This window comes from Trichoplusia ni, chromosome 1, assembly GCF_003590095.1.
Source record: "Trichoplusia ni isolate ovarian cell line Hi5 chromosome 1, tn1, whole genome shotgun sequence".
In the NCBI taxonomy this organism is placed as follows: domain Eukaryota; kingdom Metazoa; phylum Arthropoda; class Insecta; order Lepidoptera; family Noctuidae; genus Trichoplusia; species Trichoplusia ni.
Window position 1 is genome coordinate 13,335,476 of NC_039478.1, and position 26,506 is coordinate 13,361,981.

The 26,506-nt window shown below is 36.5% G+C and overlaps 1 protein-coding gene, 1 long non-coding RNA gene and 1 pseudogene across 3 annotated transcripts; 1 reads left to right on the forward strand and 2 right to left on the reverse strand.

Moving 5' to 3' along the window:
* Positions 1-393: 393 nt before the first annotated feature.
* On the forward strand, positions 394-1,989 carry LOC113495670. Its single transcript, XR_003400751.1, has 3 exons — positions 394-548; positions 758-1,536; positions 1,613-1,989. It is a non-coding gene; the product is annotated as an uncharacterized LOC113495670 (long non-coding RNA).
* Positions 1,990-5,588: 3,599 nt separating this feature from the next.
* Positions 5,589-9,562, reverse strand: LOC113495672. Of its 2 annotated transcripts, XM_026874547.1 has the most exons (6): positions 9,380-9,562; positions 8,262-8,698; positions 8,033-8,188; positions 7,701-7,794; positions 6,653-6,737; positions 6,234-6,364 (listed from the first exon to the last, which is right to left on the reverse strand). In XM_026874547.1, exons 2-6 carry the CDS (start codon positions 8,622-8,624, stop codon positions 6,328-6,330), a joined length of 735 nt encoding a protein of 244 aa, XP_026730348.1. In that variant the 5' UTR covers positions 8,625-8,698; positions 9,380-9,562; the 3' UTR covers positions 6,234-6,327. The 2 variants fall into 2 exon arrangements, with proteins under 2 accessions (XP_026730339.1, XP_026730348.1); XM_026874538.1 differs by lacking the exon at positions 6,653-6,737 and having other exon boundaries at positions 5,589-6,364; positions 9,380-9,558.
* Positions 9,563-10,799: 1,237 nt separating this feature from the next.
* Positions 10,800-25,064, reverse strand: LOC113495684 (annotated as a pseudogene).
* Between the last annotated feature and the right edge of the window lie 1,442 nt (positions 25,065-26,506).

Genomic DNA, 26,506 nt, shown 5'->3' on the forward strand with positions numbered 1-26,506 from the left:
TCTATTTTAAACGAAACGCAGTTTGAAAGTACTATCCATGTAATTATTCATACATTTGAATGAACTGTCGTGTTCTGCTATAGTTAATGCACCATATGATGATATGCATGACAACCAGCATTAATGGCAGTTTCATTTATTATTATATTATGGAAATTTATTTTTTTGGTCAATTGTAAGTAGTCTCATGTCCTATTTGTTGTTAAAAGAATTAAAGTCAATGTAATTTGCGTAGCAAGGAATTAGGAATATGAGAACTGTCGTGCATATCATCATACAGCCCTTCAACTATGGTGACTTTATTTTGTAAACTATAATGATAGGAAGTATAACACAATTTGACATTGCAGTAAGTCTTATTATGAAGTTTATATTTTGTTTTAGTTTTCATCTTGGTTTTGCCGCTGTGAAAAATATATTGTAATGAAGAAAATTCAAGAACATTTATTTCTCTTGATGTTGATCCATTGACACAGAGGCACTTACTGAACTTAACTAAAAAGGTTGATGGTGTGTTGAATGAATTCCAACTCCCCACATTTTATGAGGTATGTTTTTAAATCAAATGATATAAGATTTTAGTGATATACTTGCCAAATTTACTTAACCAAAATATATTTAAAGAAATCTGCAAAAAAATATTTTTCTTTAGAAAAAGTTAGTTTGCTTTTTATCCCTAATAATAAATAGGTATTTTTAATGAGATAGAAATTTATATTCAGTACACATTGTAAATAATAAACCTTCTATGTTTCAGACTCCTTCATTTCATATGAGTGTCCTGTGGGTAAATGGTAATAAGAAATTAGAACTCGAAAGTATTTTAGAAGAGTTAAATGAATTGTTTTATGAAAATATTGAAAAATCGCCAAAACATTTTTAGTTGATACAGTGAATTGTAAAAGTGGTAACAAGTATTTTCAATATTCTTTGAGTTAAAATGGAACATCAAACTAAATCAAGTGTTTATTCCCATGACAGTGGTAGCAACAAAGTTTATGTAAATCGAAATTTTAGTAAAGGCCATCAAAATAGCTCTACCTCCAATTCTATAATGCATGTAAATCCAAAATTCTCATATCTTATATCAAATGCCCAGGGTAACACACAAACTAAAAACAAAATCTATGTTAATCCTAATTTCATTAAACCTAGTAGTACTTCTGAGATTAATCCTAATGCATCAACAAGAACTAAATCAACTATTTATAATACACAAAATGCAATTTCTATGACTTACCAGTCCCATCAAAAGGCTTTAGAAAATAATACAAATGCGGTACTTCAGGTACCACTTTCACGGTCTCGCTATTGTTTAGTGAGACACACAGTAAAAAATAAAGATGTCGAACAGCCAATGCCTTCTAAAGTAAAAAGTACGTTCAAGATAAGCAAATACAAATCTGTACCATGGAATGATGTAAAAAGAAATCTAGAAGACGCCAAAACTGTTTCGATAAATGCCATAAATTTCTCCTCACACATAAATAAGAATGTTAATACATTCTTCCGAACCTATCCGTTGCGGCTCAGATGGTAATTAACCCATTTATTTAAGCCACTTTAAAATTGGAACAGATTTGCCCAACATCATAAACTATTTCTATTGCAGGTGGTTTTTAGCGTTGCCGTTTTGTGCATTTATGTTTGTATTTGACGAATTTCGAAAATATTGCATTAGAAGAGAACTTTTTGGAGGATGGTATAACAGGTTGACATTTTATTAAATCCAATAAAGAACATCCGAAAATGTATGCAACTGTCTCAGCTAATTGCTATGGTGATACGATATTGCTAAACTAATATTAAATGTAGGTGGTTAATTAAATGTTACAAAATAAAACAAACATATCCAGGGCTTTGATTTTTTCTGGAATTTTACTTTATTTTTGATCCCACACATACTCAGATCTCTAAATAATAAAAGTTTAACAATCATTAAGTACCTAATATAATGAGCAAAATAACAAAATTACATATCAGAATCAGGTCACTTAACCCTAGAAAGATAATCATATTGTGACGTACGTTAAAGATAATCATGCGTAAAATTGACGCATGTGTTTTATCGGTCTGTATATCGAGGTTTATTTATTAATTTGAATAGATATTAAGTTTTATTATATTTACACTTACATACTAATAATAAATTCAACAAACTATTTATTTATGTTTATTTATTTATTAAAAAAAAACAAAAACTCAAAATTTCTTCTATAAAGTAACAAAACTTTTAAACATTCTCTCTTTTACAAAAATAAACTTATTTTGTACTTTAAAAACAGTCATGTTGTATTATAAAATAAGTAATTAGCTTAACTTATACATAATAGAAACAAATTATACTTATTAGTCAGTCAGAAACAACTTTGGCACATATCAATATTATGCTCTCGACAAATAACTTTTTTGCATTTTTTGCACGATGCATTTGCCTTTCGCCTTATTTTAGAGGGGCAGTAAGTACAGTAAGTACGTTTTTTCGTTACTGGCTCTTCAGTACTGTCATCTGATGTACCAGGCACTTCATTTGGCAAAATATTAGAGATATTATCGCGCAAATATCTCTTCAAAGTAGGAGCTTCTAAACGCTTACGCATAAACGATGACGTCAGGCTCATGTAAAGGTTTCTCATAAATTTTTTGCGACTTTGAACCTTTTCTCCCTTGCTACTGACATTATGGCTGTATATAATAAAAGAATTTATGCAGGCAATGTTTATCATTCCGTACAATAATGCCATAGGCCACCTATTCGTCTTCCTACTGCAGGTCATCACAGAACACATTTGGTCTAGCGTGTCCACTCCGCCTTTAGTTTGATTATAATACATAACCATTTGCGGTTTACCGGTACTTTCGTTGATAGAAGCATCCTCATCACAAGATGATAATAAGTATACCATCTTAGCTGGCTTCGGTTTATATGAGACGAGAGTAAGGGGTCCGTCAAAACAAAACATCGATGTTCCCACTGGCCTGGAGCGACTGTTTTTCAGTACTTCCGGTATCTCGCGTTTGTTTGATCGCACGGTTCCCACAATGGTTAACTTATACGGTTCTTGTAGTAAGTTTTTTGCCAAAGGGATTGAGGTGAACCAATTGTCACACGTAATATTACGACAACTACCGTGCACAGGCTTTGATAACTCCTTCACGTAGTATTCACCGAGTGGTACTCCGTTGGTCTGTGTTCCTCTTCCCAAATAAGGCATTCCATTTATCATATACTTTGTACCACTGTCACACATCATGAGGATTTTTATTCCATACTTACTTGGCTTGTTTGGGATATACATCCTAAACGGACACCGTCCTCTAAAACCAAGTAACTGTTCATCTATGGTCAAATGAGCCCCTGGAGTGTAATTTTGTATGCACTGATGGATAAAGAGATCCCATATTTTTCTAACAGGAGTAAATACATCGTTTTCTCGAAGTGTGGGCCGTATACTTTTGTCATCCATTCTAAGACATCGTATCAAAAAATCAAAACGATCACGACTCATTACAGAGACGTACACCATTGACAAAGATCGATCAAAGAGGTCATCTGTGGACATGTGGTTATCTTTTCTCACTGCTGTCATTACCAGAATACCAAAGAAAGCATAGATTTCATCTTCATTCGTGTCACGAAATGTAGCACCTGTCATAGATTCCCGACGTTTCAATGATATCTCAGCATTTGTCCATTTTACAATTTCCGAAATTATCTCATCAGTAAAAAATAGTTTGAAGCATAAAAGTGGGTCATATATATTGCGGCACATACGCGTCGGACCTCTTTGAGATCTGACAATGTTCAGTGCAGAGACTCGGCTACGCCTCGTGGACTTTGAAGTTGACCAACAATGTTTATTCTTACCTCTAATAGTCCTCTGTGGCAAGGTCAAGATTTTGTTAGAAGCCAATGAAGAACCTGGTTGTTCAATAACATTTTGTTCGTCTAATATTTCACTACCGCTTGACGTTGGCTGCACTTCATGTACCTCATCTATAAACGCTTCTTCTGTATCGCTCTGGACGTCATCTTCACTTACGTGATCTGATATTTCACTGTCAGAATCCTCACCAACAAGCTCGTCATCGCTTTGCAGAAGAGCAGAGAGGATATGCTCATCGTCTAAAGAACTACCCATTTTATTATATATTAGTCACGATATCTATAACAAGAAAATATATATATAATAAGTTATCACGTAAGTAGAACATGAAATAACAATATAATTATCGTATGAGTTAAATCTTAAAAGTCACGTAAAAGATAATCATGCGTCATTTTGACTCACGCGGTCGTTATAGTTCAAAATCAGTGACACTTACCGCATTGACAAGCACGCCTCACGGGAGCTCCAAGCGGCGACTGAGATGTCCTAAACGCACAGCGACGGATTCGCGCTATTTAGAAAGAGAGAGCAATATTTCAAGAATGCATGCGTCAATTTTACGCAGACTATCTTTCTAGGGTTAAACAACATCACAATTTGATGATGGTCTGTCTGGTCAGGTGATCAGACCTCACCAAAGTCATTAAGAGATTTGTTCTATAAAATTTGACAATTGCATTGTAAGTAATGAAATGCGTCCAAAAGTATGCCAGTGCCGCATTGTTACTTCCAGACTAGGAATGTTGTTCTCAATCCTTAAGTAATCGATTGGTTAAAGCTATTAACTATCTTATATACAATTATACATTAAGGGAGATTGATGCTATATAATATCTTTGAATAAATTTATTTATGATAAGTATAAAGAAAGAATCAATATATTTTTTTAATTCTACAAGATTTGTGTATTTTTTTAAAACGACGAGTTGTGAATTGTTTATCAGTAGCAGCAGGTAGTAGTAGAATATAGGAATGATTTGGCATTTACATTTTAAAGTACCCATAAAGTTAAGGCACAAACCTCAGAACTGCTCTAAGCCCCATAACTTAGAGTAAATATCATTAAAATAAAATTATCTGCAACGGATCATCCTTAGAGCTAAAATAGGTATTATCTTAATGCGGATGTCCGTATCAAAACATCCGTTAAAACCGCAGACTGAGGAACATCGGACAGCGGTACAACACAGATAGCGCTAGCTTTTTATAGCGACTCGCGTCGTCGCTCTGGGTTTTAAACCGCTCACTAAAATATTAGTCATAAATATCTTGCAACAGTCACAGCGATGTAACACTGATAAATGCTTTTTTCATACATCCTCATAAAGACAAAAATCTACTTAGATTACAGAAATATATTATAGTAGTATAATTTACCTAATAGGCAAGTTTGATATGACCAAAATAGTAGATCTACCTGCAAATTTTGTACAAATATTAATATTCGACATAAAGAATCAATTTTGATAATAAGTACAATTCAGGTCATTATCGAATAAGTTGCTATGAGAAAACATGAAATTTAAGAAAATACAAGGTCTTTCTCTAAATATTTACACAATAAGCTCAGAAATTTCTATCAAACTTTTAATTTTTAGAATAATATTTAAGATTTCTAATAAAGTACGTTTTAGGTAATAGATAACTATGTATAGTGTCTTTTAAACATATGTATTTTTTTTTAATAAAAATTAAGTATTTTAAGATATTCTTTAAATTATGCATATGCATCAATTTTATTTTTCCTTATAATAAGTCAAAACAATACTTACATCTACTCTATTGCACAATCGAAGAAACATTATTATCATTTAAAATATATAAACATTAACCTTGACTGATTAATAAACGCTTTGTCTTCATAAAGGTAATCCATCAGTGATTTGACTTGTGATTAATAAAGGCATATCTATTTCAATATCTAGGATCGATCAAAAGGTTAATCGTTAAGATAATTAGGTTACACTTATGACTTGTCAGCAAGTGGTTCTCAACATTTCCCTTCTCTTTTTGTAAAGCTGTAGAACTCCGAGAGTACTTAATTGGTCAAATAATTTCGGCTTTTTATATAAATTACACCTTGTATAGATAGACGGTCCCTTTCAGAAACCGACCTATTTCATTTTATATCTACGGAATCATAATCACAATGTTTGAGCGAAAATTTGAGCTAGTTTTGGAATTCTATAATAATGATTGCACAATAACATAATATTTAACAAACGGTAATAGTCAATTGAAATAATTAACAAAAATATGCATAAATAACGCGTATACCCACATGGTTCTGCGAGGTCAAATTTGTTAGTTGTTACGCATACGCGCGGCGAGAATTGCATTAATGTTTGGCTGAGATCGCATGTCGGCTATAGAATGTCTCGATTTTATTAACGCCTCTTCACGACACACTTCATCTTGGAGTATACATCCAATTATCTTAGCTACAATTGTCGACGGTGGAACATGAGGATTCCCTGAAATTAGAAACTGAACTGTATTGCTGAAAATACTTGCTATGACAAATACTTGATATTGTCTGCTGTGACCTGGTTAAAACTCTTTTTAACCTTTTTAAAGCATATCACCTTCATCATTTTATTATCTGTTTAAAAAAGATTAGTAAAGTATTTGTGTTAGTTGGTAATATTTCAAATAAAGCTATTGTATCTATAAACGCGAAAACACGTTTTGTTATTTTATCTTAGTCCAAAAATGAATAAAGTATAGCACAGACACCACAATAAATATAGTTAGATACTTACTGTACTGCGATTTCTGGAACTTGATATGACCTATGACAACCCGGAGAAACAGGTTTCATAAAGCGGCAAACAGGCGTGCAGTGGTCTGTTAGTGATATTATTAAAATTGTTACCATTGTTAGTACCATTTACCAGAATAGCGCTAATTAGGTAATAAGGTTAATTAATTAATAGTTTAGATTCGCTAAAGATATTCGGGACATACACAAGTATATTATCTTAACACTGAACAGCGAGTCAGCTATTACAATGAGGTGTCTCGTTCGTCAGTCACAGGTGACCGACGTGGCATTCGAAAAGTTAATAATTTTCCTACAGTGCAGCATTATTCCCGCTCGACTCTTTAGCTTACCTAATTACTTTATTTAATATAAATACTAACATACTAACTAAATATAACCCGATAATTCAATGAACAAATATAGTTCCGAGTTTCAAGGTCAGTTAGGTTAGATAATGTTTATCCCCATATGACTCCACATTTTAAAATCCGAATGATGTTTGGGCAAAAATTTAATAATCGTTATATAGAGAAATATAGAGAAAATTATGCTTTAACTACTGCAGAGTGATTTGCAGTATTTATGTTTCACAATTTGCGCAGTATTGCGGTAGACTAAGCAGAATTGTAAACAGATTAGCATCATCGGAATAAGGTCATTAGGTCCAATATGATAACAACTGCGATCCAGTAGCCACTTGTGTAGTAGTGCTAATTGAACTGCTCATCAAGAATTTCTTGTAATGAAATAGTTAACAGACCCTTTTGAATTATTACCTACCTAATGATCTTTAGTACCAGGCACATTGCAATAATCATAGCAAAAACTTTCAGTTTGATGATTGAAGTACTATTGATATAGCAGGGGTTGTTAGTTTTTTTCGACCTCTGATTTGAGTCATTAACTAAGTTAATTTAAAACCAAAATATTCCAATGAATTGTTAATAAAAGCACCAGCTATACACCAGCTACACATTTTGTTAAGATATTATGGGTTTGTTTCTGTTATCCCAAAGCAAATATGCAACACAAAAGTTGTGACTTACCAGTTAGACCCCTGTATCCAAATATACCACAGTCATGCATGCGCATTGAATGTTGTTCATTCTTTATAAAATCTTCAGTGCTGATGCCTTTTAGCTAGAAAAATAATTTATTACAGATGCTCAATTATACATGACACCATAACAGTTTTCAATTATTGTAAATTGTAATAGTCAGTCTAGTGTTGTAATGTAAAATCTTTTTACTTCAAATTTCGAAAGTATCCTTATTATCATTTTCAAAAATTAAAAAATGTTTCTGACTCTGTTTATAGATCTTTTCTTTTTCATAACCGGTTTCCATTCATGCTTTGATTAAAGATAAAAAAACTAACTTTTGATGGAGCTAAAAACCTGTCAGGTATTCTTTGTAATTTTTGTTGTTTTTCACTTGGTCCAAAGCCCAATGCTAGCAAAACAGATTCTGCATCAACTTTTCGAGCTCCCAACACATTCAAAACTGAACTGCCACTTGATCCACTATTGTCTGACTGCAAATAAAAAAATTATTAGCAAAAAAGGAGTTGCACTTAAATTCTATATTAAATGTTGTGTTGCACTGACCTGGAGAGAATGATCTCTAAGCAAAGGGTTCTTAAACTTTGGAGTATATACTTCAGACTGCAGAGAGTGGTCCCTTTGCAGTCTTTTAACATTTGTCTTTTGTGGAGTGCTGGTTAGCAATCCACTGTCAAGTGATTTTCTCTTCCATGGTTCTTTGACATTAGGAACATCTAAGCTTTCGTCTGCCAGGGTTTTATCTTTGTTGGGCTCTATGACTGTGTTTTCAGTCACTGACTCCTCAGCTTTACTGTCATCAGACTTTGGTTCTGTTGGCTTTACTTCATCACTTGAGGTTTCTGGCTCTGCTTGTGCATCAGCAGGTAGAGAATCCAGCCACTGTTGTACTGGACTACTTCGTCTCATGTCGTCTATCACTCCACTTAGCCAACCTCTCACTTTTCTCTCTATTATTGTTGAGACAGATTCATTAAATGTATCTACAAACAATATGCAAGTTGAAACATCTAACACAAAAATTCATTAATGATCTATTTGGTTACTAATAATATCATACAAGTTAATGTGTGCAACATTAATTTCTATGAAAAAGAAAACAGAAAATTGCTTTTTCTCTTATTTTATTTTTATATTGAATATATTTAAACACCTGATTTAGTAACATGATAACCTTGACCAGAACTTGCAAAGAATTTATACAAAAATAATATAAATAAATTAGACAACAAACCAGATTAGAACATGAACTAAATATAATATGTATATATCACAAGTGAACACTTACGAAACAGGTTACTATTAAATGAGGCAGTTAATAAGGTTGATTTAACCACCTACTTGTGATGCAACACGAATTTAGGATCACAAAATATAAGACAATACTATAAACAAATTTATTATAAATCAAAACTCACATAAATAACGTGCGATTGTTCTTAAGTGTTTGATTATGATATCAATAACACCAACAACTACGTAAACTTAGCTCGTCAAACAAACCTTGCTTGGGATCCATCTTCGATCAAGGTAACGCTGCATGCAATATGAGGAAGTTTATGAAATTAACGTGCAAGATGCGTTTGATGGACACAAACACTTTTATTACCTACAGTTTCCCAGAAATCAAAATACTGAGTACCTAATTTATTTGCACAACTTACCTTAAATATGCACTAATTTATTTCTTAGTTTACATATACCGTGCACTGATTATTTTGCCACTATTCAAGACACTAGTATTTTTAGTTAACGGCACTGATAAATAAATGTATTTCCAATTAAAGTCACTTCAATCGTCAGTCCTGCTTGAGTGAATAGTCCAGATTATTGTAAGTGACATCTGTGACAGTGACATCTTCGTGACAGGTTTTCTAGCAGCTGGTTCCGCGTCAATGTTGCTAGTTTTTAAATTAAAGATCCATTTAGCTAGATAAAGACCCCGTAAAGCTAACCTTGAATTTAAAAACTAAACAGTAAAAAGTATATGGACAAAGAATAAAAACTTTGTGCAACCCCCAACGAAAGCCAAAATTTTATACTATCTTATTCCTCACATTCCCTGAACTACCCACCATAAAATTGGCTACGGGTAGTAAAAATATTTTAACTCTAACACGAATTAAAAAAAAATACATTGCCGGCTGTAACAATTTAAACAAATTAGCATATCTCAACTACGGCTCGAGCTAGTGTTACTGTTTTGATTTACTACTAGTATGGCCGACGAAGAAATTTATTTTATAAAACGTAGTTTCCTTCCGATGGGCAAATCCATAAACTTGGCAATATTCATTTCAGGCAGTGTCAGTTCGTGGGTATTTTGTGTGAGTCAATGACATTGATTCCATAGAGAAATAAATAATATTTATTTCCACGTTTCTGGTATTTTATGCTTGGTTTGTGTTGAAATACATAACATAAGTGATTACTTTCGAAGAAGTATGTTTTCTAGACCTAGCTAGTAGATATATCATAAACTGTTTGTTGTCCCAATAAAAATAAATAAACAAATACTGTTTCATGCAGGGATCGAACCCAAGCCCGTGCATCCCACTCGTTCGTTATTTGCTTCCTATCCTCCTCTCAGCTAGCATATGAAGTCGGCATATTAAGTTCGGGTAACTGGGTAAGATTTAGGTTTTTTAAGAGATACGTACTTGCAGATGGAAGATACCTACTTGCAGAGAGACCTACATAAACTTGGATACCGTTAAACATCCAGGTTGGTATATAAGCATGGTGGACAAGATTGGTTTTGTTCGATACGTAGGTTTAATATTTGACTTACCTTCCAATACCTACATACATTTTACATTACTGATATCGACCATATTTTAATAGTTCACATGCCTGCTGAGGAGCTCCTGGCTAAGCTTTTCCGTAGATGGTTGAACAACTTTTTCATAACGAGTTCCTCCGTGTTTCGGAAGGAACGTTAAATTGTGTGTAAGTCTGGCAACTAGTCTAACTAAGGGGTATCGTGTTGCCCAGGTAACTGGGTTGAGGAGGTCAAATAGGCAGTCGCTCCGGGTTACGAAATATCAAAAAATAAAACAATTCCTTATTATAAATAAAGAATATTTATTTTTCTATAAACACATTATTCCTTTTATATCATCAATGGCTCACATCATTATAAATCGCGGATCGCATTGGGCTTTCGTCAACGAAGTCGAGTGCATGGATGGAGAAGAGTTCAGCGGGCAGACCGCGGCCGACGCCGAGACGAAGCGCCCAGCGCGCGCGGCTCCTTAGCTAAACAATTTGTGCATTCAGGTTCAGGTAAAGATTACTTTAATCGCTAAATCACATTTGGACACTAATATACATGTATAACTACGTTCAACAAGTGTCAATATTGAGCAGTACGAGGGGGGCCGCGGGAACGCGCGGCTCGTAGCCTGCGTCACGCAGGCCCGTACACGCAGTCGCCGCGGCGCGCGCCCGCCGATTCTTCTCCCGGTAGCACGGCGGCGCGCCGCCATTGGTCGCGTACTCGCTCCACGTGCTGCAACACGCGCACCACGTTCATGCCCGCCAGCTTGCGCACGTCCTCCTCGCTCCAGTCAGGGTCTCGGAGCAGCTCTGCCAGCAGGTGAGGATACCGAGACACATCTTCTAACCCTTCGGGTGGCGCGTCGATGCCATCGTAGCCTGCGCCCAAACCAACGTGTTCTACGCCAGCAACCCTTCTCACATGGTTTATGTGAGCAACCACGTCCTCTAAAGTTGCTCGTTCCCCGCACGTCACAAGTTTTGCATAGAAATTTATCATGACAACTCCACCATTCGCCGCAATCATACGGAGTAACTCATCGGGAACGTTTCTACTTGAATTGCAAAGGGCAGCGGCTCCCGAATGCGAGAATACTACAGGCGCTTGTGACATTTCTAAAGCGTCACGTGCTGTCTCTTCACCGGCATGCGAAAGATCTACAATCATACCAAGACGATTCATTTCTCGCACGACAGCACGTCCAAATTCGCTAAGTCCTCCAGATGTGCCAGCAGCGCGTGCCCATCGAGTATCGCAAGTATGTGTTACAGTAAGGTAACGAGCACCGAGCTGATAGAACGCCCGGAGTACTGCGAGTGAATCTCCAAGAGCGTGACCACCCTCCACACCAATGAGAGACGCAATGCGACCGTCGCGATGGGCATCCAGAAGTTCCGCCGCGTCGGTCACTAGCGCCAAGTGCGCTGCATTCAATTCCACAATGCGCTTTATAACGTCCATTTGTTCAAGAGCAAGTTGAACAGCGTCCCCGGTCCCTCGCGCCGCACGGCACGTAAGCTGACCAAAATTGAGCACCAACCTGACCGAGTCTCAGCCGTGGGATATCCGTATGCGACCAGCGCGACTTAGCCCAAGGTTCAATTCCGTCAAGACCGGCACTCAAATTGAAGTCGCCTATTCTGTTATGTAAAAATTTCCGAACGTTCCATGCTAAATCATTATGACCATCTACTAAAGGTGAGTCTCGTAGCATTCGGCGGACAGTTGTGAGGCGCTGTTCCGGAGTGGCTCGTCCTCCGCCACCAAGTGCGAGCGGCAACGCTAGAGCAGCACCGAGCGCGGCCAGCACGACGAGTGCAGCTAGAGCGATCCGCCACCGTGGTCGACGCGGTGTCGGCTTTTCATCCGAACTGCCCGATGCCGAGGCCGAAAGGGAGTCAGGCGCCCAGCGCCCACACCTTTCGGCTACATCCGGCAGCGGACCCGAAAATGTCATTCCTTCTGGCACTGCAGCCTGTAAAAAGAAAAATGATGATTGATCAGTGTCTTATTAGGAATTCAGCCTTCTATTTCACGCAAATAGCACGTGTGCGAGGGGCAGCGTCGAGTAGAAGTTATAAAACAAAGAACTACACTCTGATTATTCAGATTAATTACAAGCTTGTGCTCACAAAGTTAGTAATATTACCGATAATATATTGAACAGTGATTATTATTATAAAAAAAAACAATTTAATAATAAAACCATTCTTTTGTTTTGATGATTTGGTTTCGTTTTACTACAGATGTGCCGAACATTCGTTTTGTATTCAGAGAATTCGACGGATGCAGAATATTTTTGATTTATTAAGATGTATAAATAAAAAAAATCCAACTTCTTGTGTTGTAACCCAAAATAAATACTTTAAACAAAATGACTAAAAATATCAAGTTTACTTTACCTACAAATTAAAATATATTTCCCATGTGTAACTTAACGTCAAAATTGAAATACCTTCAACAAGCCTTTATATGATTTATTTGATTTTTATAAAGGCTTGAACTTGTGATTGTGGTAGTACCTAATACTACCACAATCACAAGTTCAAAATATCTCCCAAAATAAACAAAAGGAACCCTGAGGCATTTTCATACGGATGGTATCCGCATTGCTAGCTAGGTTGAGAAAAAAATAAAAATACTAAATGACAGTCAATAAAACTGTATTCTTTTTTATTCAAAAAGTAAAGTTTCCAAATTTCGGTTATTGAATTTTTTACTGATTTGTACTTGGATGTGTTAGAACGGTTATTACGAGGCAAAACAATGAAATGGTTATCCGAATAAATAAATCAGCAACATGCGGCTCAGTAACGGTTAAACCGAATACAATTCGGTATTCGGTTAAACAATAATTAGGCGCGTCTCTAGCTTTGTTTTATAGTCGTAGTTTCCTATCTATTTTTTTTACAGGATTAAGTACTACAATGGAATCCAATTTAATGTTAAGCAGTAAGGTTTAATTTGTCGAATTGTTAAGACCTTACTACTTATCTACTATAGGCGAAGTAATGAAGTGCCAGCATGCGTTACTAAATAAGTCCCCAATCCGCTATTTACAATGGCCGATGTATAAATTGAAATTGGAGTAAATTTGAGGCATTTTCCTAATAAATTGCTCGAAGAGTCCAGTTTATCTAAAATAAATTAGAAAGTGAAAAATTAAGTAAGAACACTAGATACTACATGGTGAATGTATTTAATAAGTTATTTAGTAGGTACGACGCCGCTCTCGTCTGTTTTATCACACATCGTGTTTCCTGATTACATATAATCTTGCAGACGCGAGACGGTTAAATAACAATGGATTAAAGTGACTGACACATTCTCGTTGTTGCGGCATCAGGCTTAGCTAAACGGATATGCCTACACATTACACACACATGAGATCTTATAAGTAAGTCTTACAGCATTATTATAATCTTATTAAAGTAATTTTATTCAAATACGATACGTACGTAAATCACATGAAATTAAAATAAAGAAATAAAACGTCTATATAAGAACGATGGATATATATATTCAGTACGAAAACCCGGCTGCAAATTTGAAAAGGTTTATTTTACAGTGATTTCAGCAGAGCATATTGTCAAGCGTTCATATCAGTCGATTCAGGCGTGACAATAATTTGCCGCGTGTTCAATTATGCAAGGGGCACACACAGTTAGGGGATGAGTCTGAAGGGGGGAGGGGCGCAGGGCGAGCCTGAATAGCTTCTGACCCATTTACAGAGAGAACTGGCGCGAAGGCACCCATTTGCCTGGATTTAAATCTTAACTGAAACTTACCTCTCTGTACGAGAGGAACTCAAAATTTACAGCTGATCTTAATCATAGATTGAAAATTATTTGGCGTATTGTTTATTATGATTTCGCAAATGATGACTTTTAAGAGTCATTTTCCGTAAACACCAGTCGGGATCTCACGTATCATATGATACAAAAAGAGCTACGAGTATATAAGCTCCAGTCCTCACGGCCATATGTTGATCGGTATTATTTTGAACAACGAATCAGCCATAAAGAGTGACTGCCTTTACAAAGCTGGTAAACCGCTATACTTAACCATTACTAACGGTACACATTATGGCTCGATTGCGTAATGCCAAATGCCATCCACTTAATGTAAAGTACCTAAATTCCCATATTAAATAAGTACCCCGTTGAAATAGGAAACAAGGATTTTATGCAACAAAATATCTGCAAATTGGTTACGGTAATGTTACGAGTACTAGCAGTTTAGGTAAGCTTAGCGCTAAACAAACCCCCAAAACTGAGCTGTAATTGTAATTTTAGTATATAATGCAGATGGTTACCTAACCAGGCACTACGTAAATACCTATATTAAAAAAAACGATAGGTATTTTTTCTGTTAAATAAAAAAAAAACAAAAGTTTGTTGTAAGCTATTTTACCAATCTTTTATATAGTTTAACCAGTTCGACCTTCTCCCGGGGGTTAGACGTTTACTTGTAGTAGGTATATTAATATCAGAATAACGAACAACCTTAATCTACGTACTTATAATCAAACTGTGGTGTGGTAACCTAAATACGAAATGTTGAGAAGAATAGACTAGTTTATTTTAAAAGTTAAATGATTTAACGTAGTTGTCAACCTGCTAAACTAACAATATGAGATTTTTATTATTTTAAAGAGAGTTTTAAAACTTGAATGTACATTAAATAAATCTCTTACGAATACGGTGATTGTAATGTTTACCAAACGAAGGCGCGTAAAATCGTCAAAACATAGTCGGCGGGGCGAAGCAGGTGCGGGGGCGGAGCTGCATCGATTCGCTGCATGGCAGACAGCGGGCTCGCGGGCCCGGAGCGAGGCCCGGCCGCGCTCACAGGCCACGGCCCGCGCCAACTGTGCCCCCACTGAACCCCGCAACGACATAATGTTGCGTGAGATTTGCGTCCCCATCGTAACCTCACCTACAACTAGCCGGCCACCCGTGACGCCTTTATGGAACACGGACCTGGATGCTATGTGGACCGAGTGATGATCACACACATGACAGCCTGTTAGACAACACTTATTTTGTTTAATTTTTCTATGCGGTTAATTATATCTTCTATAAATACCTACTTGTTAAAAATAGATTTTGTTGGAAGTGGTTTTTTTGATAGCTTTCTCTTTGAATATGATCGTGTAATTTGTGATATGAATTATTCAAAACTTTACTTATTTTACTGGTTTAAAATTAAATCAAAATTACTAATTCCAAAGTATAAGATACCTACATACTCTGGAACTACGGTATTTTATTTGTTCAAATTCAAATTCAAACCTTTATTTCGTGAAATATGGATACAGACAGACAGATAGCTTTTTATAGTTCAATTCTTTTCTTCGGATGAGAATTCATCAAAATAATGGCTTCTCCTGCTTTAGGTTGAGCGGAAGGGAGTGTCAGACTTTTACTGACTAAAACCCACTCATGTTCTTCCTTATTTTGCCCTTTGTGTACCAGGGCCGCGGTTACCGTTTTAAATAATACCGCTGGTTATCGGGCATAATATGAATATGAATCAATTACATCTCTTACTAATTTATATTTAGAAACGGTACTTGCATACTTAACTTGCTACTTGCACTTACAAAGAATGTCCCAAACGTCTTTTTATGTGTTAATATCGTCTTCCCGATTTAACTGAGTGTCAGCTCATGGCACGACTAACTAACAGGCCCAGGTCTTCTAGAGATAAGCTCTACAGCATTCATCGGCTATTGTAAATAGCAGAAATGGGGCCCTGATAAGCTGTCTGTCTTAGTATAGAAGGATGCTTTGCAATAAATAATATTGCTGAACAAAACGCTGCGAGCGCGGTTTCACCTTTATCATCTATGGGTCATACCGCACTGCTTACACTTAGGTATGCCACCTAATTATACCTACCTAAAGAATTTTGAACTCAGTGATCCGTGTTTTAAAAAGGGCTCGTTTTATAAATAAGCATTGTGCGAGGGTTAGGATCTATTTTCTAAGAGTCGTTGTGTGTCCAACAAAATGCTTAATAACTGGGTAGTCTGGGTACCTACTATCTTTTTTTGCAAGTTATCCTGCCAAGCAGCTGTGGACAATTTTATAACGTCCGAGACTTCTTTTACTTACTTGGTATATAGTAAGCTATAAATAACTCTAGGTTACTATTGAAAAAGGAAATGTAGAGTCTCGTTTATTCAAATAACAACAGGAGCTAGTGCAATTTGCATCCAAACATTCATAATATGAACAAAAAACGGAAGGCCCCTGTTATTAATGATTTATACCAAAATACTTCTAAACGGTCGTTGCTAATGTCATTGTTTTGAGTAAATTCTCTTTTGGATGACCGAATTTTTCAACTAGGTCATCCCTTAAAATTAGCTGATCCACGCCGACCCTCATGACCACACGACTGCTCTAATGTTCTACAAAGATAGCACAGATCGATATCTCAATATGGATTGTCTGTTTCAAACAGTGCAAATAGCGAGCTGACAACCGGAAAGATAAAAGTTCTAAGTAAACGAGAGACCACTGTGATGCCGGCTATACATAAACAGCGATGCGTGAATAAGATATTTATATTTTCAACGTCAAGTTTCCCCTAATACCTAAGTATACCAAAAGGAACTCATAAAAAGGTTCCAGGAAAATATTTGTTAAAAACGGCGAGCGAGGTACGCCTTTTACCCGCCATGATTAAGGAAGAGATATCTGATGTTTTCCTTCCTTTTTGGTTCGGCCTCTTACCTGTAAGACTACTTAAACTTTTCTTCCCTGATAGCGCGCCCATCCTATTAGAAAATAGGGGAAACATATCTATGTGACTCATTTTAAAATGTACCTCGATTTCATATGGATAGATGTATATGTATGAATAGTTTTCCATTGTTTATCTTAGCTTGGGTACAGGTATAAGCATCCTTAAGTTAGCAGTGCTTACATATCGAGCTAAGGCAGCAATACTAGGTGGTTCTTGGAGGTAGGTTTCAATATAACACTTCGAGTAGATCTGGTTTTAGTATCTAATGATTTGTTACATAAAATGCGAATACATTTCTCTTCAACGTAACATGTAGAACAAAATTATTAAATCCTGAGTTGACATACGGTACTACATGTAGGAAGATGTTAATCCGCGTAACAGTAGCGTTGCAGCGCCCGGCCGGGCGGCGCGGAGCGTTGATAACCGCATTGACCACGACGGACGCGGCCGGGCGGTGCGCCGCGCCGAGCCTTGCACATGCGGTAATTACCATTTTGTGATAGATAGAGGTTCACTAGTTAAAACTATTCTTTAGAAACCACTATACCGCAAGGTAGGGAAGCAAAGTTCCACATTATTAATTAATTTGTGGTATATTAGTCAGCTTTCAGTCAGATCAATTAGTAACTCAAAGGTGGTGTCTAGCAATATAGACAAGACAAACTGCCCATTCAAATTATGGTTGCTTATAGAAAGAGTCTGCTAGAAATAGACACTTAAATATATAATGCAGATCAACCTGTTGTGTTATTCATTTTATCGCAATACCTTTTCCCTTTACGAAAGAAGTGTTTAAACACACAGTATTTAAATAAAAAATACAAAACGATTTGTGTTATTTAAAGCTTGTTTTTGTTATTTTGTTCACGGATGTGGCGCAAAGAGAATGTGGAATCCAGATTTTTGGCAAGCGTCGACCAAAATGGGGTAACCCAAAGGTCACTAAAAGTATTAGGTATGTTGGGCAATGCAGTGAGCGGACATATATGTGAAACGTGTATGTAGGTGTGTAGGATCGACTTACATATTGTAAAATGAAAAATAACCGGCAAATTACTAAAATGAGGTGTAAAACGAGTGTGATATTATTTGATACTATAAACACACATGCTATATTTAGATACCAAATGAGTGAAAATTAATCATGAATTGGTCCCAAAAATTAAAAGATTTAGGTACCAGAGCCAAACTTTACACATAAGCGGTACAACTAATCACAATATTATGTTCCCTACATATTCCTATTAAGCTCTACGTTGTGCACATAAGTGTGTGGTCTAACACCGAGATAATTGGCGAACGGGGCGAAGGCGTGACAAGCTAGTTTCAAGATGAGTCGAAATCCTCAGACTCGAGAGACAAGGGATTATGATGAGCGACCGGGTTTAAACCAGGTTGCTTCACATGATCCGTGATTTAATTAAGATTGTCGTTACGCTTGTGATAAAACACAATATGAAAAGAGATCCTAAGATTGTCTATGAGTATCGTGTAACGGGTATAAGAGGGTGTTCGAATATTTCAATACAATCGATTGACAGATATGTTTCCAAAAATATTAAATACGTATTTTTATTGTATCACAAATAAAAAAGCGAAGAATTTACAGTGGATTGAAATCCCGTGTGACTTGTAGTTGCCAGTACACTTTTTTTACTGGCAAGTGTCTTCACTTCTGGACAGAGGCGGATCTTGAATTTGTGGGGCCCTGGGCTAATACTGCTTAGGGGCCCTACCTAATTACTCAACTAATTGCCATTTTTGACAAGAAACTGTTTTCTGTAGTGATGTAGGTATATGTAATGTAATATATGTTAAGTACAGGAAGAAAATAGGAAAACAAAAATTTTATTTATTTATTAAAACATTATTTATTGCAAAAGAAATTGACGGGTTATAAATGGTTATGTTAAATAAATTATAAAGCAACCTTTCTGCATTTTTGTGCTGCAAATTCTTTTATTTGGTCATCGCACTGTAGGTCCTTTGTTAAATCGCAATTTATCGAAAGAACTGATAAATGATTTAGTCGATAGTTCGACATTGTTGTCCTGTATTTGTTTTCTATATACGACATCCTGGAGAAAGAACGCTCCGCTTCACAGCTAGTGATCGGCATCGTTAAAAAAATCTTTAAGATAGTATAGCAGTTTGGGAAAACATCAACAAGTTTCTTTTCATAAATTAGCCAAAAAATTTCACTGCAAGAGGTGTAAGACTCTGTCTTAGATTGCAGTAAGTAAGATTTCAACTGAATGCACTCATTCACTAAATGTTCGTCTACGTCATTTGGATAATAATCAATAATATTACGTACACTTTCCATATCTATGTGTTCTTGATTTTTGTCTTGCAAATCCATTAAAAATTTAAATTTTTTGCTATAGGTCTCATAGGCTTGGCTTCTATTATTTAAATCCATAATCATCTTATCCAACGCAACGTTAAGCGTGTCTCTTTTAAATTTTTCTGCGCATTTCACTGAGACTTTATCTGTAGATTTATCTGAAAATTTCAAAGTAATGCGTCTCTTATTTATGTCACTGTAGTCTGTTCCCACACTAGTACTTAATTTTTTAGCTTTCTCTTCGTATTCCTTTAGCTTCTGATCTGATTGTTGCCTTATGTTTTTCACGAACTCTTTTAATGACACAATTAACTTATTGCCTTCACCAATGTCTAAACCAGGGCTCTGTACTTTTTTATTAACTAGATTAAATCTCTCCAAAATTTCTTCCCAAAAAACAATCAAAATTGCAGTTTCTAGTTTCGCCAGTTTATTAAATAAATTTCGTGCCTCTTTTCGGAAATCAACTTTTTCATCGTCATTTTCGCCGAAACTATTGAGAATTTTCATAATGCCATCATAATTACTTTTCAAAGCTCTGACAGCATCAAAGTGACAAGACCATCTGGTCTGGCTTAAACTTTTTAACGTAAATTTTAGTTTTGTTTCACGATTTAACAGTTCCCACCTATGGGTCGAAGCAGAGAAGAAAAACGTATATTTGTTGCACTATTCCAAAAAAAATTACAATTTCGGTTGCAACCTTCACGGATTCTTGACCAACTAGGTTAAGGGAATGCGCAGCACATGGCACGTAATCCGCGGATTTATTTTTTTCTTTTAGTAGTGCTTGTACACCATTGTAGACTCCGGCCATATTAGCAGCGTTGTCATATGACTGTCCCCTGCAATTATCCGGTAGTAGTCCATTTGTTTCCAAAAAGGCTTGTAGAATATTAAATAAATATAAGCCAGTATGACTACTAATTTTAATGAAAGATACACATCTTTCATACACTTTTCCCCCAAAAACAGTATCGTAATACAATAGCAAGTTGGTCATCGTGAGACAGATCTGGGGTTGAATCCATCATAATTGAATAATACTTTGTGTCGTCGTTATTTATTTCAGTTATAATTTGTTTAATTATCTGTTTACCCATAATCTCAATTATTTCCTCATATACTGTTTTGATAAATATGATATTACAGGGTTCGGTCGCAGCTCTCGTTGTTCAATATGTTCACGTATGAATGGGTCGAATTCTGCCAATAGCTCTAGAGCACCCATAAAATTACCATTATGTGGAGAACCAAATACTTCCTCGGAACCTCTAAGTGCTAAGCCTCTTATACTCAAAAATTTTAGCACTGCAATAACCCGTTTTAGGACATTGTGATAATATCTGTTTCTTTATTTATTGCTCCTGAAGCTGCTTGTCTAAAACAGACTTATTTTCTTTTCGTGTCAACCACACTAACATTGAATTCTTATGTTCATTAGAATTTTCGTGATTTTCTAAACAAAATCCTATGTGTTTCCAATCCGAAAATCCGGTTGTGTATTGAGAAGGAGTTTTAGAAAAAAGTTTGCAAGTCAAACAAAAAACAGTACCAACTCTTTTTGAATAACATAACCAAGATCCTTCCAGTAATTGGCCATTTTTCATTTTTCTAGTGAAATACCTATTTGAAAAAGATCTGTTTTGTTCTTTATATTTCCTCATTGAAGCTGAATATATATTCTTCGGATCTTTATTTTGAAAGTCAGTCATTTTATGTGAGAGGACGAAATTAATAAAATCATTATTCAGCAAATCTGGCCACAAGCCCACGTCAACATATTTCTCAAACTCAAACTTAATATTTTCTAAATTTCTTTCCACCTCGGTCTCGGTATTACCTCCCTTTTGCTGAACACCAATTTCATTTTCAGAGGAACCAGAGGGTTGCTGGAAGTCAAGATATTGCACATTTTCATCGTTGGTATTTTTTTCTGGTTTTCAAAATCTTGCATATTTTCATCACTTGTATTTTTTTCCTCGTTTTGCGATTTTTTGCTGCCATCGGTTAGATTCTCTTCGCATAAAATACCTTCCTTTACGTTTTTTAATGGATTTATAGCTATTTCATTCGCGTTTATATGTTCCGATTTAAAAAAAGTTTCAATTTTTGCGCATTTATTTCTTTCTTGTTCTCGACTAAACTGTAATTTTCTTTTTTCAGCTCCACTTTTATATTTTCTAGCAGACATATTGTAAAATAAGATATGTTTCTGAAAATAAACAAAGAACTGGATAGAACTTTTAATTTTAATACCTACTTTGTAATGAGTGTAGCAATTCACAAATTATAATTAAATATCGAACGAGTTTGATTCATTTAGTTTTGAAAACTGAAATAAAAAGTCATGTTTTATAATTCTTTTTACTTACCTACTGCCTATTAAAAGCAGGAAGTCTAGTTATGCTGAAGACTTTCAATTTTAGTAAATTAAAAGAAAGGTCCGTTCCTTATAACTTTTAAGTTATCTATTACTTAGTAAACTAAACACACGCACTAAAACGTTTCTAACAATAACAAAGTCAATTCGTTAATATAGTCGACTATAGCAGAAGTGCGGAAAAATAACAAAATTGCGTCGGGCGATAAGCGGAGGGAAGTCCCCAGTAATAGACACTACTATACACGGAATACACCGACTGAAAACAAGCGACAGGGAATTCCCCGTTCCATTTGATAGATGCGCACTCGGGTTGATTGATCGCAGTGTTGCCAACCTAATGATCGGATTTTTTAAAATTCTAGATAATTTTTATTATTGACAATATCGTCTATTGGTTTCAGTTCGGTTGGGGGCCCTCTGTATTCGCGGGGCCCTGGGCTGCAGCCCAAAAAGCCTTTAAATAGATCCGCCCCTGCTTCTGGATATGTTTCGTCAGATACCCTATTGTATTTAACAATGTACTAACATGGCTTGCATCATCAATGGATTGAATAAGACTCCTTTTTTAAGTTTTCTTCATAAGTGTCGTTAAAAAATTTAACTTGGCAGAAAGTATGTGATTTCTTAGAAAAACTCTTAACCGCCCGATCGAATTGTGAAATTGCATTAAGCATGATCTTTAGTAAGGTAGGTACCTTACACTAAGTTTATTTAAAGCTTATTAGGTATATGCTGATTTAAAAAAAAAGGTTTATATTTTGATTTTTAGTTTTATGATCATTACTTTGATCAAATCCTATTAATAAAAACTTGACAAATTGACTTCATTAAACTGCTGAACAGGTCAAGAAACTAACTTTGAAATATGCGCTCACCAATGTATAATAAACTCGTAGGCACGTCGCAATCAACTAGTAGGTATAGGTTGAACGAAATCAACTTTTATACAAATCAACAGATTTACAATGTAGGCATGTTAAGTCTTGACATTGCAAACTCTATTACACAGTTAAGTAAGTTTTAAAAATTATCACACCGACCATTATGATATGATGCTTAGATTACTGAACTTAAGCACGTAAATAACGCTCTCTTGTATTTAAAAATCAATCTAATTGTTCAAATCTTAGTATTCAGTTTATTTTTGCGTGTCTCCCAAGTTAATTATATAGACAAACTCTAAGGTGTGGAAACGATAAACCTTTAAAATGCATTAAAACTGTTTGAGGACTGACTATTAATGTAAATAACGAAAATGTAATTCAAGCATGATTCGAGTACACGTGTATAATTTTAAGTAGGGACTTCTGGCTTCTTGACACCTTAGTTTTATAATAAAACCATATACGTCGCGCAGTTTCTCGCGCTTATTTTTCTAGGGTTTGTGAAGAAACTGAATAGCTTTTATAACTTGTAAATGCGTAGTTAATGTAATTAACTTGTAGCAAGTAACTTCTAAGTTTATTTAAGAATCTATTTTAAGAGTAAGTCATGGAATTTAATCTAGGTACGCATCTACTTAGTACGATATTTTTTGAATAGTCTTTATCATTGCAGTGGTGTAAAGTGATTTTTAATGGATTTGATTAAAAAAATACATCCTATTTAAAAATGTGAGTGACATGCTGAGTCCTATTTATTTCGGCCAGGTACCACAATTATATTCAAAATTTATAAAAACTTGCTACAGTATGGTTACGACCCACCACACCAGACGACAAACATTTTCATTTAGCTTCTAATTAAGCATTTAAATAATGGTAGTCAATTTGACAAAGCCTGTTCTAAGTAAATACTTTTTGCAATGAAGAGACTACCAACAACATACAGTTGAAAACAGGGCAAGTCTTCTGCAAACCCTGTAAAAATTAATATAAAAGTCAAGTGCACCGCTCAAGCCGCACGCTGAAAGTAATATTCCGTGTAAAGATCAATCTGATAGCAATAACTGATTTTCCTTTGTTGATTTATAGAAGTTCCAGCCTCCTTTATGAAATTATGGCGGTTCCTGTGTTTTTAATTCCATATACTTATCGCCGAACAGAATATTTCGAGGTACATGGTGTAATATAATTCCCAGAAAGAGGAAGTTAAGATCCGGTTAGAATTCTCCTTACTTTTACACCGGAAGAAAACTCCAGCTCCAAAGGAAATTAACGAGCCATTCAATTAGAATGGAGCTGCGGGAAAACATGTCTAAGTACTATCACATAAGAATGAGTTTTGATTGTAACCTGATATTCATTTACCAGATTCTCAAATCCGAGTAGCGAAGTAGGCTTTCATTGCGAATTTGAAAACTAATCAATGTATTTTTGTCGTCGCATTTTTAAGTTGGTTTTAGTAGCCTTGTTATGGATACGCAAGACGCAAATTTAATGAAAAGTGGCTGGCGCTAAGATATCTCTTAAGGGTCAAACAGGTCACATATTTGTTCACCTCAATATAGGTTTACTAATACCCTAGGTTTATTTATCTAGAGTAAAGACTAAGATCTTATAATCACTGTAGGTAGGTACTATTGGGGAGTCAAGGACATTGATGTTGTTTTCAGTTTTAGAGCATGTTTTCTAGAGATTGAAATCGACGTGATGTTTACTTACGAACAAACGAAAATATAGCATCAAAGAAATGGAAACGTAAATCAAAATAAAACAAAATGGATGAGTGATTGGGTGATAAACTATATTAACTTCACTTCAACATACAACAAATAGTGTTACATAAATCACAAGTAGGTACTTAGTAACCGTTAACTACGTTATGCAGTTGAAATGACATAATACGAACACAAAACAAGTCAGCGAGGAGATGATCCCTAGCGGACCAGGGCTAGGTCATGCGGGGAGGGCGCGCGCGGCCGGCGCGAGGTAACAACACGTACGTGGGCGTGCGGAGAGGTGATCGCGCGGCACAGGCAGGCGTGCGCCGCCGGCGCCACCTGGTAGTCCATATAGTTCCCGTAGCCCATGTGGTCGCAGGTGCAGGCGCAGTTCTCGATGTGCCGCCGCAGCTCCAGCTCGAGCTCCCACGGCGGCTCCATGAGCGCGTCGAGGCGGGCGGGCGCGCGCCGCGGCGTGCCCGCGCCTCCGCGCGCTGCGAATGCGGCCCCGGGCCGGGCGCGGGCCGCACCTGCGCGACGCCAGCGGCCTCCCCGCCCCCCGCCTGGCGCGCTCCACCATACACCGGCGGCTAGCGCGCGGAGGCGCCGGCGACGCGGCCCTCGCACTGAGCTGGGGGCGCTACCCCCGGAGAGCGGCGAGCCGCGGCTCGCGCGTGTGTTCGCGTGTCGGCGCGCATAGCGTGGCGGCCGCCTGCCGGCTGGGGAATGCCGCGCCGCGAGCTCGGCCGGGCGCGAGACCCGGGCGGCCCGGCCGCGCCGGCGCCCCGAGCTCCACGTGACAGCCCGCCCGCGTCTCGACCCCCACCGCGACCAGCTCCGCCGCCCCGCAGCCCGCACACGCTTAGCCCGTTACGAATATCACCGCCGCGCCGGACACGTCTTTCAAATGCACAATCGTCAACCATCAATTAATTTCGTATTTCGCACCATAGCCGAAGGTACTATAATAATACGGAAATTCTACCACAGCTTTCAAGAAAAACCGATGAACAATATTTAAGAACACTTTAAAGATAAGACTAATCAAAAAGGTCTCTGAAAAGTGTTTTCCTCTTCTGCCACTTCTGTCAGTTTACATGATTTGTGAAGGACACGAACTTAAAGTAGAGTAATTTATGAAAATATGAAAACGATAGGAAAATTTTATTTCTTCAAGAACCTACTTTTACGATACGCCCAGGAAATGATATTATAGCCTTAGTTAATGGTAGAGTGCTGCTGAAAGCTATCATACAAAACACATGATTCAGCCCACTATTACGAGTTCCAAGACTGATCATTTTTTAATCATTTACGTAGATTACATTATTGAAAAGCAGAAACCTAATCTACCTCTCTTTTATTCATTTAAAAGTGTTTTCGCGTTTGACGTAGTCGCCCGCGTTAATAATAACACTGAGGAAGTATGGTTGAAGTCGTTATGTTCGTATGATTGCGGCTCTAAAGTTTAATGTAACTCTCGTGTTGCGGTTCTGTAGCCCGCGAGTTGACTCCCTAACTTGACGTTTTAGCCTTACACTGCATTACTAAAATTCGTTCTATAGAGAATTTGGATGCGTTAATTACACTACAGTTAGGTCACTGAACTACACCTCAGCCACTTTATAAGTAATTTCGTTGTGTAAAAGTTTTGTCGTGAAAGATATTATCAGGATATAATTACGATTTATGATGAGATATTCGTCTCCCCAGAGGCACATAGATAGTTCACTAAAACTGTAGAGTTTAAATAAATTTAATACCGCAAGCAATGCTTTATTAAAAAAAATATCATATTGATGACTCTCATCTCAGTAGGCAGAAATTAACCGCTTGATCGATTGTTTTCCTTGTCGAGAAGAACGAAGCGGCCCAATCTTGAAATAATAAAAGCATCAATATTTAAATTAAAACAGTT